The sequence below is a fragment of the Monodelphis domestica genome, chromosome 5 (genome assembly GCF_027887165.1).
Source record: "Monodelphis domestica isolate mMonDom1 chromosome 5, mMonDom1.pri, whole genome shotgun sequence".
NCBI classification, from domain to species: Eukaryota; Metazoa; Chordata; class Mammalia; order Didelphimorphia; family Didelphidae; genus Monodelphis; species Monodelphis domestica.
In genome coordinates, this window is record NC_077231.1 from 190,290,112 (window position 1) to 190,308,858 (window position 18,747).

General features: G+C 36.2%; 1 protein-coding gene across 2 annotated transcripts in view; it reads right to left on the reverse strand.

Moving 5' to 3' along the window:
• TSPAN12 (tetraspanin 12) overlaps positions 1-9,430 on the reverse strand; it is a 125,984-nt gene extending 116,554 nt beyond the window's left edge. The window contains exons 1-2 of one of the 2 annotated variants that reach the window (XM_007504202.3): positions 9,077-9,430; positions 7,766-7,901 (exon numbers count right to left, since the gene is read on the reverse strand). In XM_007504202.3, coding sequence (XP_007504264.1) covers positions 7,766-7,831 — 66 coding nt within the window. In that variant the 5' untranslated portion in view covers positions 7,832-7,901; positions 9,077-9,430. Of the gene's footprint in view, positions 1-7,765; positions 7,902-8,962 lie in introns of both variants that reach the window. The other variant, XM_001364839.4, reaches the window with a different exon arrangement.
• Positions 9,431-18,747: the final 9,317 nt, after the last annotated feature.

An 18,747-nucleotide genomic window follows, 5' to 3' on the forward strand; every position in this document is an offset into this window, starting at 1 on the left:
CTCTATAGAAACATAACAGCTACCCAACCAATGCTACTAAAATAAATATTGTAAATAATAATTTTAACCCCACAGTAAATAAGAAGCTCTCAGAGAAAGTAAACTCATATCTTCTATGAAGTCAACTAAATGCCCTGAAAAAATCCATTTAATTCCCATTACATTTTCTTGACCTAGAATAATAATAATAATACATGTCTAAAACAAAGGACTACAACAAAAAGGTGAAAATACCAATTCAATAACAAACCATGAAGAGAATTACCAGATATTATTAAATCCAGAAGTTCAGCTTATTTGGTCATTTCTGAGTCTTTTACAATAAACCAATTTCTAGTATGCCTTCCAACTATGTGGTTGAAAATAGCTGATCAACCATGACCTGAGTTTACTGAACTGCTAAAATACTGGGGCAATCCTATTTACATAAGATTATGTCTTCTTAGGCTTTCCAAATTACAATTTTTGCACTTATCTCAGAACATTATTTAGAAAAAATGCAAGCAATATACATTAGCAATACCTTTCAAGGACCTCGTCTAAGGAATCTGTTGAAGACCATTTTTTGTAGGCAATATGGAAAAATTCATTTGTTTAGTAAATTAATTCATGACTCTAGATGAATTTTCAGCAACATGTAATTTGCTACAAAGGTCATGTTTTGGTTTTGAAATTGATTAGAACTTTGAATTAAGGTGTTTACTAACTCGGGATTATACTTCTCAAATTTGCTAATACAATTCATTTACACTTGAGATTAAAGAAGGGAGTATAGTCAATTTCCAAGCCATTTAAAGTTTGCAAGTATTTGTGATAAACAATACACAGTAAAGAGAGTACACAGTAAGACAACAATGTGCTGTTAACATTTAGAACTTAGGAGAGACATTATATCTTCTTTCAAATATTTGAGTCTGTCATTTAGAAAAGCAATTAGACATGGACCTATGCAGCCTAATCAGCAATAATAGCTAGAAGTTGCAAATAGGTTAATTCAGGCTTGACCCAAGAGAAAACTTTCTAAATGTTTAGGTTATTTTAGGAGTATGTTACCTTTTGCCTTGTAAAGTTAGGAATTACCTTAACTTCAAAGGTTGAATGATCTTTTTTCTTACTCATAAGAAGTTTTTTTTTTTTCAGGTATTTGAAATTCCTTCTAATTCTGAGGATATGAGAATCTTAACTTGTCTATAAAAGATTGATGGAGATGCTGACTAGAGGCATCAAGCTGGAATAAGAAAAGTTCTTTATCTCCAGGGTCTCACCCTTACTGGGTGATTTGACATTCTCTCTAAGCTTTATTTTCCCTATCTGTAAAATGGGGATAAAATTTGTTGCACTAACATACAAAGGGCTGTAGTGAAAAAGTAACATTTCATGAGAAGCTCTAATCATACTCACTTCACTCTCAGCTTGGCTCACTCTTTGTACTTCTCCACTTTCTAACAGTCATCCACTCATGTGAGTATCTTCTCTCTCTCTTTTCTCCTATTTTCCAATTCTTCTTTATACACTGTCTTCTCCTACTATAATGGAAGTTCCTTCAGGGTAGGGACTGTCTTATTTGAGATACTATGTCCCCTCGGTGCTTAGCATAGTTTCTGGTACATTAGTAAGTGCTTAATAAACACTTTACCCATCAATTGAGTAAACCATAAAAAATGCATAAAAATGTAAAATTTTAGAAAGATGTCCAAAATCAGGTTTGAGAATTATTTGTGGCTTTCTTTAAGTCATCAACACCAATGGGATTCCAGATTTAGAGGTGAAAGGAAACTCAGAGACTGTGTAATCCAACCTACTCATTTTACAGCTGAGGAAACCAAGGTCCAAGGAAATTAAAGCCTTGTTCAAGGTCACACATCTTGCATATGGCAAAGAAGGAATGTTAAACTATTGATCTAACTCCTTTTCAGTGTGTCCTTTTCACTATATTATATGCCTGATAATTATGAGCTGGCTTAAACTTAAATAGTACTTTATAGCTACAATATACTTTCACATGATTTTTAGATCTCACTTCCCTCTTATAATAACTGTTAGGTGACAATACATATATTAATTTCATTTTACAAATGAGGAAATTGAAGTTTAAAAGATTTGCCCAAGGCTGCAAAGCGAAGTAAATGGTAGAACAGGTATTCCAATCCACATCTTATCAAGTCCAGAACTCTTTCAATTATATCAAATTATCCTGCAGAGTAAGGAGGAAAGATCCACAGGTAGGGGAGGGGATAGGCGAGAATCTCAGTAGCAAAATAGTAGATTTAAATAATCCTCTACACTCTTCCAAAAACTCTTCTTATGAAGCTGACAGTGGTTCACATAAGCCACACCATTGTGAGCTATGCTACACTTTATAAAGAAGTAGCCAGCTTAGGCATGGAAAATTGGGGAATAACACATTACTTAAAGTAACTGAATGATATCATTACTCTAGGGAACATGCAATGAATTTTAATGGACTAGTAGTAATGGTAACATTAGTTACAGGACTCTGTATTAGCTTACACTTTGATTCCTTAGATACAAATAAAAGTGTTTACAATATCTATATTTAAAAAGTTGAATGTGTGAATCAAATATGAATGTGAATTCTGATTTACCTAAGATTATTGAGATCTCCAGTGCTCCAAGTCAGTATTATACACATTAAAATCAAAGAAATTCTGAGATTTTACCTAACAGTCACCAGATTGGTGAAGACAACAAAAAAAGATAACAATAAATATTAGAAAGGCTAATGGGAAACTAGCAACACTAATATACTATTGATGGACCTGTGAATGGGTAAAATCATTCTGTTAAGCAATTTGTCATTATATAAAAAATGTTACTGAACAGTGCTTTACCTGGGTATGCCATTTAGAGGCCTATACTCCAGAGATCATGAAAGAGGAAAGATCCTGTAAATACAAAAATATTTACAGTGTCTCTTTTTGTGGTGGCATAAAACTGAAAACTTGAAATACTCATCAACTAGGTAAGAGCTAAATAAACTGTGACATGTTAAATAATGAAATACTATGGTGCTATACAAAATGTAGAGATAGATTATTTCAAGGAGACATAGAAAAAAGACATATGAACTGATGCAAGTGAAGTGAATAGAAACAGAACAATTAATACTATACTATCAACATTATAAAAATGAATAATTTTGAAGACTTAAACTGGAGCAATTTATACAATAGCAGCAACAGTGTGTGTACAACTTTGAAAGCTAAAAGAAATCCAAGAAATGTAATGACCATCCATGATTGTAGACAACCAAGGATAAGGTTTCCATATTCTGACAAAGAGGTGATGGAAACAGGGTGCAGGATGAAACTTTATTTAATAATATCAATGAGGGAATTTGTTTTGCTTGACTATTAATACATTACCAAAAGAAAAGTTGTTCTTTTTTTTTTAATTGGAGGGTGGTAATAGAAAATAGATTTCATTAAATTTTTTTAATTGATATTAATTCTTTGTTGTACTGTTAGAGGACTAAGTATAGGCTCAGTGAACAGTAATGGAAAATAGTCTATAGGGAAAGAAAAAGTGTGCTCAATTTACTGTGTTCCATACTCCCTCCCTAATTTTGCTGTGTAGTGAATCAGGCTTTAACTCAACCTTGTTATTGTATGTTCTAACAAACATGCCATGATGGTCCTAGTCAAACTCGTGTGTGAAATGAAGGCTTTCACAAAACTGCAGAGAAACTATTATACTTTTTTTAAACAGAAACAATTACACCAGAAATGTTAAGTGCTATCAATTTTCAGGCATTTCCAAAGGGAAAGTAAAAGGAGAACTCTGCTTCTAATTCTGCCCATATTGGTAGGAGCAGAAAATTACCATCTGAAAGCTATTTGATAATCTGTAAAATGAGTAGATAATTCTAGGACTATTGAGCAGATAACTACTCACATCACAAAGCCACCAGTTTTAGCCCTAAAATTGCAAAATAGTTAAGAAATTCAAAGAATACTACCACCTCCACTGGAAGTGTTCCATAAATGGTAACTGATAATGGCAGTAATAGGAAGGATTTTCACATACCCATTAACTCTGCCCATCATCTTTTGATCAGAGTGAAGGTGCCTCTAAGGTCTTGGTTTCCCTGCTTTTATGCACTGGCTTTTACTCCCTATTGCGAACAAACTGACAAAAGGAACACTAAGAGATATCTATGGCCAAACTTTACTTCCTTCCACTAGGTTCTCTGTACACCTCTCAGAAAAGCCACATAGTGCTAATCACAGACCCAGAGGCAGTTCAGGACTTTGGCCAATTACTGGCCCCTCCACCCCCACCACTTACACCCTTTGCCAATCCCACGTCAGCAGCCCTGAGCTCATGTTTCCCCATGCCTTGGGAAAGCACACTGAACACATGAAAAATCAAGTAGCAAGGTAATTAACTTAAAAAAGAAAGAGAATATACATTTTGTAAATGAATGTTGCAAATTATTTCCTCTTGAGCCTATATTATACAAAAAGAACATTGAACCATCAGGAAATCAGGTTTTCTTTTTTAATGTAAAGGTGTTTCCACTATTTTCCCTCCTCCTCTGCCCAATAAACTCAACACATCCATAAAGATAAAACAATACACTTTTTAGAGGGGAATCTTTTTTTCACTACTAATTCTTGGGGTTGGGGAGGTGTGAAATGGCTGATATCACAAGTCACTGATGGGATTCGGGTGGGGCTACTGTAAAGGTGCTTGAGCCAAGAGGAAGGGGTGTGCCTCCAACTATGAACCATAAGGCCAGATTCCCAAGTTGGAGAATACACCCTCAAGAGCCAAAAAAAGGAAAGTCCTCCTTCCTCTGCCCCACACTCAACATGTGATGTCTGGTTCAAGTAGAAATCAGTTAAGCTGTAGCTGTCAAATTACTACACTGGCTAGCTGTGACATTTCCCATGCCTAAAAGGTATAAAAGAAAGTGTTGAAGCAGTTATTCAAGGCCATGGCTCCAACCCCAGAAAATGACCAGAAGCCCTTATAATTCTGCTGATTTGCAAGGATCTCTCTCTCTCTCTCTCTCTCTCTCTCTCTCTCTCTCTCTCTCTCACACACACACACACACACACACACACAAACTATCCCATTCCTACATCCTATGTGGGGTATTTCCTATATTCTCCTATATAAGGCTTCCCTTAGGCAATTTGCAATAGTGCAGTTTTTCTCTACTGGGATAAATATCATACAGTTGCATGAATGAGAAAAATTACCTATAAAATATTAAAATCACAGTAAGGTGGAAACAAGAATACCAGAATAGTAATCACATTCCTCCCAATTAGATTCAATGAACACGAAAAGATAATCATAACTAATATTTACAAAGTACTTACTTTGTGCCAGGCATAGTACTAATCACTTTATGATTCTCATCTCATTTGATCTTCACAACAATACTGGGAAGTAGATATAATTATTATTCCCATTTTACATCTGAGAAAACTGAAGTCTTCTCTTTTTAGAAAGCTGAGTCACAGAAAAGTTAAACAACTTGTCCATTGTCTAAATTTTTATTATTTACCAGCTCAAAGTATTTTTCTTTATTTGAATGGGAGAATTTTTGTTACCAATCAATTTCAAGTTGCAAAATTCAAATAAACTATATGAAAGAATACTTCCCCATAGGTCAATACTAAGTTCTAGTCTTGGTTCTTTAAGTCTTTTAACCTTGAAATTAATATCCATTTTACTAAATTATATATAAGCTATCTTCTTTGTCTAAATTTCTATGACCATACTATTTTAAAATAAATTATCTTAAAGTTAATAACTTTGAGAAACTAGAAGTAAACAAATAAAATATAATAAAGTCTCTTTTGTAGCTGATGGGAATTATCACAAATGAAAGAACTTCCAAGTTGAGAGAATTTTAAAAAAATTAATTAGGATGCTGTTTGTCAAACTTTAGCATCTACAATAATTGGTTAAATGCTGTTTTTGGAATTCCCTTTTATAGTATGGTATAAGACAGCTATGAATCTGAAAAAAAAAAGGTATAAAATTCTTATCACCCCTTTGTGGAAAAACCAATGTATGTTCCTTTTCATAGTGAATAAGTGTCATAATCAATAGTCAATTCCAATAACAAAATTTTAAAATAATGTACCCAGTATCAGATTTCTTGTATTAGCTCAGCAGTAAAGAGTAGGTATGGGGGATTGGGTAATTTTTAGGAAATATAATTTTTTAAAATAAAGGGTCTTAAGATATATTTTCAAATAAATTTTATCACTTATTCAATTCTTGTAAAAAGTTCCTAAGATTTTCTTTATGAATATTCAACTTATTTCCTTCATGAAGGCTCCATTCTCTGGTCAAATCTAGATTTATCTAGGTGACTTATCAAACTTATCTAAACTTTCGTAAAAGATTTCCTTCTACTAGAAGGTAAAGCAGCATAACTCAGAGGAGGAAAAATGTGAGGAAGCAATCTAAAAAAATAAGTGTTATGAAATGCAGGGTATATTATTATTATTAATTATTCCTAAACTCTATTTTGTTAGAGGGTCAGCTATGTGGCTAAGTGGAGAGAGGGCCAAGCCTGGAGCCTGAAAGATTCATCTTCCTGATTTCTAATCTGGCCTCAGGCACTTACTAGCTATATGGCCTTAAGCAAGTCACTTAACCCTTTATGCCTCAGTTTCTTCCTCTGTAAAATGAGCTAGAGAAGGAAATTGCATACTACTCCAGTACCTTTGCAAGGAAAACCTCAAAAGGGGTCACAAAGAGTCTGACAACTAAACAAAAATTATTTTCTTACAAAAGATTTTAGACCATAAATTATTTTGAAAACCCATAACAAAAGATACCCAAGACAGGCTACTTTTCTGTAAGAGGTTTTACTGATAGTTTTTATATTTTATCATTGATTTTAAGTAATGGCCATTATGATGACAAAATATGTTATAAAATATTGGCAGAGCTTATAGGTTTTGATCAAGGACACATATAAAACCCAGTGGAATTGTGAGTCGCCTATAGGGGGAGGGGGGAGGAGAAGGGAGGGAAAGAACATTACTCTTATAACCAAGGGAAAATATTCTAAATTGACCAATTAAATAAAATTTTTTAAAAAAGAAAGAAAAACTATCTCAAAAGAAATTAAATTTTTCTTCAGCTCATTAAATTTTCTTTTGTCTATTTCATTAAACAGCATATGTCATTTTATACACACAAAACAGAAAATGCCTTGAATCTTCTCAAACATAGAATGGTTGCATAAGAACTATTTTTTCCGTTGATTCCAAACCTCCCCAAAAGTCTTCCTAAATAGCACAGCCAGCTAAACTTTTAATAAAATGCTTTATGTAAAAAGTATGAATGTGTGTAGAAAGAATTTGCAATAAACAGTAAGACTTTTTTTTGCAGGCAAAAATTACATGCTAAAATTGGCTAAAACAATTTCTGGGTTGCACAGTTATCTATAACTCATGAAAACAAATAGTTCCCTCAGCAGTGTGTCACAATTTTCTTATCTGTAGCTACAGACACATGTATTTATTTATAACCCTAGATTAACTTCAAACCTAATTTTACTGCAAGGGTGTTTAGTGATTTTGCCTTAATTAGTAAATGGAATGTTTTGTGGCTCAAACTTTGGAAGGAGGGCACCCTTTACAAGTTAGGAAAATAGAGGGAATAATCCCATGTAATTAATTAATGCCTAGCGGTGCCCTTTAGTGCATTATCTGGTGACTGGTTGTAATCTGAGTCCAGACAGTGCCACCTGTTTTAAAGAAGTACTTACCCAAAAGAGCAGATTAAGGGCATAGAGAAGGCAGCGGAGGCACTTGACGGAATCTTCTCTGGCCATTGTGAGCTCTCCTTTGGAGAAACCCCATCCTCTTACCACATCCTCTGCCACCAGTCAAGGCAATAGCAATCTGCAATAGGGACAGCACAGGAAGACAGGAAAAAGGAATCAGACTATTGCCCTTTCTTAATTCCACCCACAGACATCCTCTCACTGGCTTCAGAGTAGATTTTGTCTGACCAATGGGACACAGTCACTTCCCCTCATGATCAAAAAGCACTTGCTAAGCATATGGAGTTGAAGTATAACCTAAACTACATAAAAGTCTAAACTAGGCCCTGATTACACCTGCTGGAAAGGAAAAATATTTGCTTTGTTAACAAATGAGTGCAGAGCAGACTATTATCTTGGACTGTTTGTTTTGGATCATTTCCCCATCCACCCCCACCCCCACACACACACATGTTTTAATGAGATGCCTTTAAAAACTCATTCAACTCAACTTTGACTTTGGAACTGCCACTTCTTGTAGCAGTCCAGAAGGATAGAGACCATAAGTCCCGGACACGTAAAGAGAATTATAGTAAGAGGCTGATGTATGGAAGGGGGTGAATGCCCCTTCTCATTAGGGAAGTTACATTTCTTTAAATCACTGTTCTCACTTGCCACCTATCACAAAACGTCAAGTGTGAAAGTGTTTGGAAAGGGGGAGGGGAGACAAGAGCTAGCTCTAATTCCGCTCTGCGACTTGGGTTTCTTTGAGAGAATGTGAGAAATGATGTTTTCTGCTCTGGAATGATGGATTATAAATGGGGAGGGGAGGCACATTGGAATTAAGTCCAAGGCAGCTGTGCAGACACCAAGTTTCACACACTCAATCTCTCTCTCTCCCTCTCTGTCTCTCTCTCTCTGTCTCTGTCTGTCTGTCTGTCTCTCTCTGTCTCTCTCTCTCACTCTCTCCCCCACACACGCACACGACTTCTTCTCCACCCCATCCCCAGTCCCTGCCCCAAAGTTGTTTGAACACATTAATTATAGCAACCAACAAAGACATATCTCACCACCATCAAATGCCCACTCCTAATGCCTGCTCGAAGAACCTGGGAAGAGGCAAAGGAGAAAAGAACCCAGGAGGAGAGCAGCACAATTTAAGAGGAAAACGAAATCCCATCTTTAAGTAGTTTAGCTTGCCTTTAGGAAGACGTCCAATGCCTCCCCGGGGACAGGAGCTATCGCCTAGCCGGTGGCTGGGGGTACGAAGAAGGAGGAGGGAGTTGTGGGGTGGGGGTAGACCCCGTCACTCACCGCGGGCGCTGGGATCCGTCTCCCACTCCCGCCCAGGGACTGTCGGGGACACTCTGCGGGGATTCATCGGGGCAGCAACCCGCCACGGGGAGCCCTGCAGCGTTGCATTGGCTAGAGTACGAGACGCTTCCTCCTCTTCCTTCCACCACCCCCCACCCCCCACAGGCCGTCGCTGGGGGAAAAAGTGCTGGGCAGCAGTGGCTGGAAAGTCTCGGCTGCTCAGCCCCCTCCCAGAGCTTCTGTCCCTCCCCAGTCCTCGCCAACTCCCCAAGTCCAGGACAGACTAGACGAGGAGGCAGCAGCAGCCGTAGCCAGCTGCAGGAAATCTGCAGCGCATGCTCCGAGCCAGCTGCTGCTCCTAGTTGGGTCCTAGTGGGCGTGCTTCTGTTTGCCCCCTTCTTAGGATGACACCTTCCTCCAGCAGGGGCAACCCCTAGAAAAAAAAAGTGAACCCAGAGACTTGAGGAAAATCAGTCTAGTGGGACCCTTTTGGAAAAATATTGTTGGAGGACGGAATTAATAATATCTGTATCAGACCCTAACTTTGTTAAAAAGGGATTCTACTTGTAGATATTTGCTTGTGAAGATGGAAGTTTAGCCTAATCTCTAAAAATGTTTACTGATCCCTAAAACTAAAGTGTTACTATAGATGTGATCTTTCTTTTGTTCTTGATTTTTTTTAATTGCATTTCAAAAGATTTTTGACGAATATTTGGAATTTTAACTTTCACTTTAAGGATAAGTAAACTGGGGCCCTGGAAAACCAAAAGACTTATTTAAATTCACACTGGCAATTAATAAGAATTAGTATTGTTTTGTCTTTGTATGCCTTACACAGTTCCTGGCACAAAGGTAAGTGCTAGTTGAATGATTGATTGATTGTTTTATTGCCAAAAAGGACTTAGATTCTTAAAATAGGTTATCTTTGGCTCTAAATTTAAGCTGCTTGAAGTTTTTACCCAGTGACTGATCTTTGGAAATCTGAATTATTTTAAAACTAGAGGAATTATCTATTAATATAAAATTAATACCAGATACTATCTCCAAAATATACTCTACATTGTAGGGTTGTTTGGGTTTTGTTTTTTTTTTGGAAGAAAGAAGTTCTGTGTATACTTCAAAAACTATTGTTCTAAATTCTCTTCTTAAATACTTGAAGATTAACATGTTCTCTAGTTCTTTGGGCAAATTTCTTCCTTCGGATCTCAATTGTACTATCTTAGTAACTAATTCCCTGTGGCACAAGTGTGAAGTAAACATTCTGTAAGTTTTTAAAGGAAATCCTTTTTTAGGATTCTGTCTAATTTCCTATAAAAGAAAAAACCTAAAAGTTCCTTCAATTTATAATTTTAAATCTATTTTCCTTTCCCAGTCAAACTCCTGAAAAATGTTCACTTCCTAACTTTCCAAAAATATTTCAACTCTTTCCAATTTGGAAACCAAACTCAGTTGAAACTGCTCATGCCAAAGTTAATAAAGATCTAACTCCCAAATCTGATGGCCTTTTCTCAGTCCATGCTTCTTGACCTCTGTACATCACCTGACACCACTTCCTTCTCTTTTCCTCCTGGTATTTTTTTCTTCTCTGGGTTTTTGTGATATTGTTCTTATTGGTTCTCTTCGTACTTGTCTGATGACTCCTTCTCAATCTTCTTTTTGCTGGTTCATTATCCATATTATACCTCCTAAATTGTGGCTATTTCCAAAGTCTCTAATCCAGTGATGATGAACCTTTTTGAGATATTGTGCCAGGCCCCCTCTTCCCCCACATCATCCCCCAAGACCTAGTGCCATGCCTGTCCCCCCACTGAGTTCTGGGCACACCCTGTCCCCCTTTACCCGACATAGGAGACAGAAAATGACTCCTGATCTCTAGTCCTGAATCACTAATTATGCATTTGAAACCATGTCTCAAACTCAAAATATTGAATCCAGAACTTATCTCCAACCCCCTCAAAATCCATCCCTCTTCTGAACTTCTCTATCTCTGTTCAATATGTCACCATCTTCCTAGTGACCATAGGTTCACAATCTACATATTATCTTTGGCCATTCACTATCTCTTAATCTATATACTCAGTAGATTGCCAAAAACTGTTGTGTTTACTTTTGATAGCATCTCTCACATCTGTCCCCTCTTCTTTTTATAAATAAAGCCATCTTCATCCCCTTCTTTATGTCCAAATTACCTTTCCCCTGAACTACTGCAATAGCCTCCTGTTTAGTCTCTCTTCCTCAAGTCTCTTTTATGTACAGTCTACCCTCTACACAAATGCTAAAATGATTTCCTAAAAGTACAAGTCTATCTCAGAAATCTTATTTGATGAATTTCAGTGACCTCTTATTCCCTCTAAAATAAAATATAAATTTCTTTGTTTAGAATTTAAATCTGTTCACATCCTGGCCCCACCTACCTTTCCTGCCCTAATATCCATTATTCCTTTTCCCTACACTCCACAACAAAACTATATTAGAAAGTTATCATGTATCAATCAGTGCTCTAAAAGTCAAGGATAGAAAAGAAAAAAAAAACAAGAATACAGTCATAATGCTAAATTCATATTCTAACTGGTGAGATAATATACAAATAACTATATCAAATAAGTGCTATATATGAGAAGATGCTGTCAGTATTATGGGTGAGAGTGAGAGGGACTAGGAAAGCCTCCTTCAGAATGCAGGATTTTAGTTGTGATATAAAGGAAATCAGAGAACACAAGAAGAGTTAATGAGGAAGAATAGTTCAGGGAGGAAGATGCTTAAGAGATGGAAGGTCTTGGGTTAGAACAACAAGATGGTAGGTAGGGTTGATCAGAAAGTTCAAGGACTAAAGTCTAAAGACTAGAAAGACTTTCACTAAAGTGAAAGAATGAAAAGGGGCAAGTTTGTGAAGGGTTTTAAATGCCAAACCAATTGTTTCATATTTGATTCTGGAAGTAATAATCACTGACCTTTAATGAGTAGGGGTAGAAGACCTGTTCTGACCTGTACTTTATTAAAATCCCTTTAGCAAGCCAGTCAGACGAGCCCTCTTGCTATTCCTCAAGAATGGTATATCTCCCATATTTATACCTGGGTACTAGCTATTCCTCATGCTTGGAATGCACTTCCTCCTCACTTCTGCCTCTTAGGATCCTTTGTTTCTGTCAAAACTCAGCTCAAGCACCACTTTCTGCAAAAAAGCTTTTCCAGATCTGATATTCATCCTCAGTTCCTTTCCTTCCAAATTACATAATATTTATTTTGTATATATGTATGCACATATGGGTGTATACAAACACACATTGTCTACACTAATAAAATACAACCTTCTTGAATTCTCTCCTACTTTTTTTTTAATGAACAAAGCCAAGCACAGGGCCTGATCCATAGTCCAAACTTATTTGTTGATTGATTGATCCATTTCTTACTTCTGTGGAGAATACCACCATCCTATTAGTTAGCTAGGATTACAACCTCAGCATCATCTCCTCTTTACTCTCTCATTCCTTTTATCAGACCATTGCTAGATCTTATTGATTCTACTACTACAACATCTCTCCTCATCTACTGTAAAATCCCATCAGTCTGTCCTACTTGCTATTCTCTTTACATGATATTCCATCTCCTATCTCCATGATTTTACATAGCTTGTCTGTCTCTCATATTTAGAATGTTTTCTCCTTCCTCTGGAAGATCTCTAGCTCCCTTCAAGGCTCATCCTAGTGTAATACTGACTTTCTAGCTTTTAAAATCCTACAAATGGGCATTTGAGTGTGTGTGCATATACATATATTGTGCCATTTCACTGGTTATTAAAACTTTCTACTCTCCCCTCAAAATAGTTTCTACTCATACTATATATGTTTTATGTACTTATCTATATACAAGTATACCACTCCAATAGAATCTAAAATCTTTAAGGGTAGGGACCTTTTCCTTATTGTCTTTTATGATATTATTTTCTTTTATTTTTGTATACCCCCCAAAAAACAAAGGTTTTTTTTTTAATCTTTGTATTCCCAGATACTAGCACAGTGCCTTGCACATAGTAGGCACTTAAATGCATTCTGGATTAAATTAAAGTGACTCACATTGCATTTTAAATTTGTGTTAAACTGAATATTGCTAAACACTAACCTCCCACTGTAAAGATTAAAATTTAGGGGAGAGGGGGAGACTGAGGCAGGTAGAAATTAGTTTCTCTCTGCAAGGAGTATTATATTTTTTTAGAGGTTTATTAAAGGTTAAAGATTAAAAATATACAAGTAAGAAACATGTGCCTAGGCCAGAGGCCTAGACAAAATAACCTCACATCATGCAAGAGACGCCTCTGCTCCAAACGCGGAAGTCCAAAAAAGGGCCAAACCCTTCAAAAGCCTTTGCTTAAATATCTTCTCGATCTCGGCCCAGGTGAGATTACAAGGCATTCTGGGGAAGTGGAGCAAAGGCTCATGGGGATTGTAGTCCTGTATTCGAGTCTATTTTTTACACCACCCAAATAAACCCTCAGCAATAATATATGCTTATTGATACTTTCAATTCTTTCTTCTAAAAGTTATTTGAAAGTCACATAAAGAGGAGATATGTACAGTGTGAATTTTAGATTTATTCCACCCTCCCTAGTCTTTAGAATTTTAGTAATCAGGAATGTATACACCCCCACTTAAGGATTAAGTGTGGGGTAGGAAGATCTATGACCCACTTGTGTTAGCAAGTGACAAATCAGAAACAACTGACTGACCCCCTTTGCTGTCCAAAGCCAAGTTTAAGCCACCATTGGTACATGTAAGACACAGGGAGTGACATAAAGAACTGTCTTTATATTTGGCAGTGGAACTTAACTTGGAAGAGCTGGAGCATGAGACCTCAGACTGCTTCCCTGAGAGAATCATGTGGTAAGTGTTAAGGCTGATTCCCCTTTCCTTGGCTTTCTGGAGGTACCAGCCTCAGAGGAGGTCCCTCAACTTGGAGGAGGCCTCCTGGCTGGAAGTCCAGCTAGATTTAATCTTCTGGGAAGGCCCCTTGGCTGAGGCCTCTGAACTCCTGCATGGCTCAGACCAGGCTAGAGCAGATCTTCTTCCCTTTTCCCTCCCTCTCTCTCTCTTTCTTAATTTCTTCCTTCTATTGTAAATAAACCACCATAAAATTCCATTCTGACTTGAGGATTTCATTGGGATTTAGAATTTAAATCCCTGGCCACCAACTAAAAAAATATATTCAGTCTCAATCCTAAATTTTACCCTTAACAACAGTCAGTAAGATGCATCAAGAATCCTAAACAGAAGTATATGTTCCTTGTCTATCAACATATGTTTTTTTTCCAAAATAAGAAGATAATTAAATATTTTTTTCTTTTCAGGCACAAACTTTTAGCAACCTAACTAACCATTATAAATCTATTCTTAAAACTCAAGTATCTTAGCAATAATCTCATTCAGACCCCTCTTTGTACAAGAAACTGAGACAATTCATGTAATCTAGAAATTTTGTATGATTTTCCCATGGTCATGAAAATAAATAATAGCAAAGTCCTGACTGCAACCAAGGTCTCTTATCTAAAAGGTCATTTCTCTTCTCACTATGCAATGGATCCCTCAAAACTTTTCTCACCAAGATATTGAACAAGTCCTTCAAAGTTAAAAAAAAGCACTTCAATGACAAAATTAGGAGAACATAGATCTGATTCCAAATTGTAAGCAAAATACTCAAGATCTTCTGTTCTTTGAAAAAATGTAAAATATGTTCCTCTGTAGCATCAGTACATTTTATATGTATGTTCAGTTATGGAAAGTTGGGCAGTGCTCACCAATGAGTTCTTGGAAAACCCTAGAATGCTCTAAATATATTTCAGGTTTTATTTAACTTGGCTTCAATCTGCAATACCAAAATATGCTATTCCTACTATAAGTGAAAAGATGTGAACTCTGGGAAATAGTTATTGTTTCTGGCAAAAAAAAAAAAAAAGCAGGAGCTTTTCAAGTGACACTGTGTACTTAACCAAGCTAGATATTATATAATTCTTAATTTTTCTACTATTTATGAATGGATCTGAGTGACAAAATTCCCATAGAATTAGATGAGCAATGCAGTCCAATGAAATCTACCTAATCAATATACATTTCTGTGTTCTAGTTGACCTTTCAGATGATTCTGTCTATGATGATGGAAAATTAAATTCAAAATTGCAGCACTTACTTATATGATTCAAGACCTACCAAAGAACAAGAAAAACATTTTCCATACCATTCTGAATCCATCCATCTCTAACATTTTTGTGACCTACATTATCTCTCTAATTATCTCAATTTAATACTTTATTTTGTGTCTGAAGATAATGTAGCTTTTAAATTCTTTATATGGCCAATGCAACCCTATTTTGGACTAAATGACATGAAAAATATATTATTTTCAGTTATGGAATTTTAGATTTTAAGGCAGAAATGGGGACTTACTTAATCTAGTCCTCTTTCCTATAGATAAGGAAACAGACAAAGGGAATAGTTGAACCCAGTTCTTCTGATTTCAAATTCAGCGTTCTTTCCACTACACCAAAATGTTCCTTCTTTTCTAAATCAAGGAATGCATATTATCTCTTTTCTTTAAAAATCAGCTCTCATGAACCTAATTATTATCTCAAAGCAATTGGCTCTCAAATTTCTATCTACAACTCTAGTGTCTCTACTGAGCTCTAGACTTGCCTCACAAACTGCCTATTGAACTCTGAAAACTGGATGTCTTGGTCTTTAGTCATCTCAGTCTCAACATATCCAAAATAAAGCCTATTATCTCTCCCTCAACTCCCCAAACTACCTCTCTTCTGAATTTCATTTATTTGATATGGTCACCCAGTTCATCAGTTTCTTTCTCAACTCCCCACTCTCTCACCCTACATATTCTGTTGCCAAATCTTGTTTCTACTTTCAAAGCATCACTCATATGTATCATTTTCTTGCCATTCACAGAGCTACAACTAAATCTAGTTCAGACCCTTATCACCAGATCTGTACTAAGGCAATCAGTTCTATCCCCATTCCAATTCTTCCACCACACAGTCATCAGTTATATTCCTAAAGTGTAGATCTGACCAAGCTACCCTCCTATTCAAGAAACTCAAATAATTCCCAGGTACCTCCTTAAAGCTCCTTAAAATCTACCCTTTTCTTACATTTCTGACCTGGTAATGCCCTCAATTCAGTATGGGACCAGGTAATACTGGCCTTCTAGTTTTTCTCATACAACATACTCTATCATCCTTTTCCATGCCTTTGCCCCCATTGTTCAGGTGTGCCTTCTGTTCTCATCTTGGCCTCTTGGAATCCATGGTTTCTTTCAAGACTTAGCTCAAGCACCATTTTCAATAGAAGACTTACCCTGGTTTACTCAACTACTATCTCCCCTAAAAGTACTTTGAATAGATTTGAGATGTATTGTGTACATTCCCATATATGTACATATTACCTCCTCCATTAGAATGTCTACTCTGAGGGAAAGGACTGTTTTGCTTTTGTCTTTTTATCTCTAACCCCTTAATACGGACAGTGCCTGTCACATAATAAATGTTCATTAAGTGCTTGTTGAGTGTTCTTTGAGTTGATATGTAAAGCACAGATTTGAGCCTAGCATTCAAGGCCCTTTGTAGTTTAATCCCAATAAACTACTCTAGCCTTATTTTTAATTATTCTCCTATTTAGATTCTCTACTTTAGGCAAACTGATTAGGCAAAAAGATTCTTGATTGATAAATTTGAATTAAAATGATGGCAAGATCTGTTGCTCTATGCTGAGGAGAATGAATCTATTAGTAGTAATGAATTAAGCCTGGCCCACTATGCACCAAGTACTTTGTTACATACTGGAGAAAGAAAAACAAAATGATTCAGTCTCTGCCATAAGAGAGGTTATAATTAAATTAAATGAGGTACTTAATGTGTAGCAGTACTAGAACTCATAGCCTTTGAACAATTGTAAGTCATTATATCAAAGACTTATTTGTTGGTATGAGAGTTCTCTCTATCTCCTTATTAATTATTGCTTTGAGAATTTACTGAAGTTCAGTGAGGTTAACTGACTTAACCATGGTCACATACCTATTAAGCATTTGATGAATGTTGAATGAATAAGGAAGCTGGATGATCAAAGATAAGTGACCTGGAGAAGTATTTTGATCATGACTACTCATGCAATTTCCCCATTTACAACTATTCAAAGAGAGGCAACTAAGTGACTCAGTGGATAGATAGTGGATCACCAGAGTTCAAATCCCTGCTTCAGGTACTTTTTAGCTGCATGATCCAGGACAAATCACTTAAATTTCCTCACTTATAAAATGAAGGGCTTAAAGTCAATGACAGTTAAGATATTTTCCAACTCTAAATCCATGATTCTAAGGGACAGATAGGAATTTGAACATGTCTTCCTGACTCCAACTCTAAACCTCTATCCCTTCTAAACCTGACGCCCTCTAAGTAGCTGTACCACTGAGAAAATAGCATGAGTGGATAGGATAAAAGTATTTCTATAATTCACTTCTTGATGACCTTCTAATTTCTGAATATACATTTTAAAAATTAATATCCAATACTCCAAGTATTATATTTAATATTTATTAATATTTAACTTGAAACAAAGGGAAAGTAAGAGGCTAAAGAAACTGAGAGAGCTCCCCCAGTCTTCCACATGCACAAGAGTGCCTGAGAGGAGAGAACCAAAACTAAATACCAAATCAACTTACAGAAACACATACACAAAAGGGGAAAAGGGAATTGTGGGAAATGTAGTCCAAGGGTTCAAGATTCTAATTAATAAATATACCCCTGTGATCCTTTGGGAGACCAGTCTCCCCAATGAATAATGAAAACATAACTAACATAACTTGAACTAGAGGTATGTAAAAATATTATAGTTTTTAAAGGGAAATTACAATAATTTGCAGATAAAAGGAAAACTAAGAGGAAAGAACAAAACCAATGTTAGGTACATCGACAAAAAAAAAAACAATTAAGGGGCAGTCCCCTTTTGCATAAGAGTATACATACAAAACAAATGCATTCAGCCCCACACAGTTCAGATCGCCACATCCCAAAGTTCACTCTGTATCTTCTGGTGCAGTGTGTGGTCTGTGGAGGCATCTTCATGGTGACTTCTCCAAACAGTTCATTTTCTAGATTTGGAAAGGTAGCAAGTTTCTTATCCTAAAATTGTTGAAATTCAAATCAAAGTTCACAACGATAACATAGTATCCCCTGAGGTGAATAATAATACATTGCCCCCTGAGGAGGATATACAAATACACATAGGAATCATACATGGATACATGGTTGAGTTATAAGGCATATGAATCAATTAACAAAAACATCAAAGAATCAAAAAAAATTAAAAAATAACCTTTGAGTGAGATATAGAATACAAAAAAATTTGAAAAATTCTGGGAAGAAGGGGAAAAAAAAATTCACAAATCACAACAGGTTCTTATAGCGATCCATATCCCATAAGCGTGCAACAATTACTCACTGGCCCAATTTATTAGCCTGTACTACAGTAAGTTGCCACAGCATGGAAGAAAATAGAAAAAGATACTAGATCTCCAGGGAAATGGGAAATAGAATTCCCTGGTTTGACCCTTGTCTTTGCTTTCCTGGGATAATGGAGGCAGAACAATTGATGTTATGTACTTGATTGATATAGAGTGTG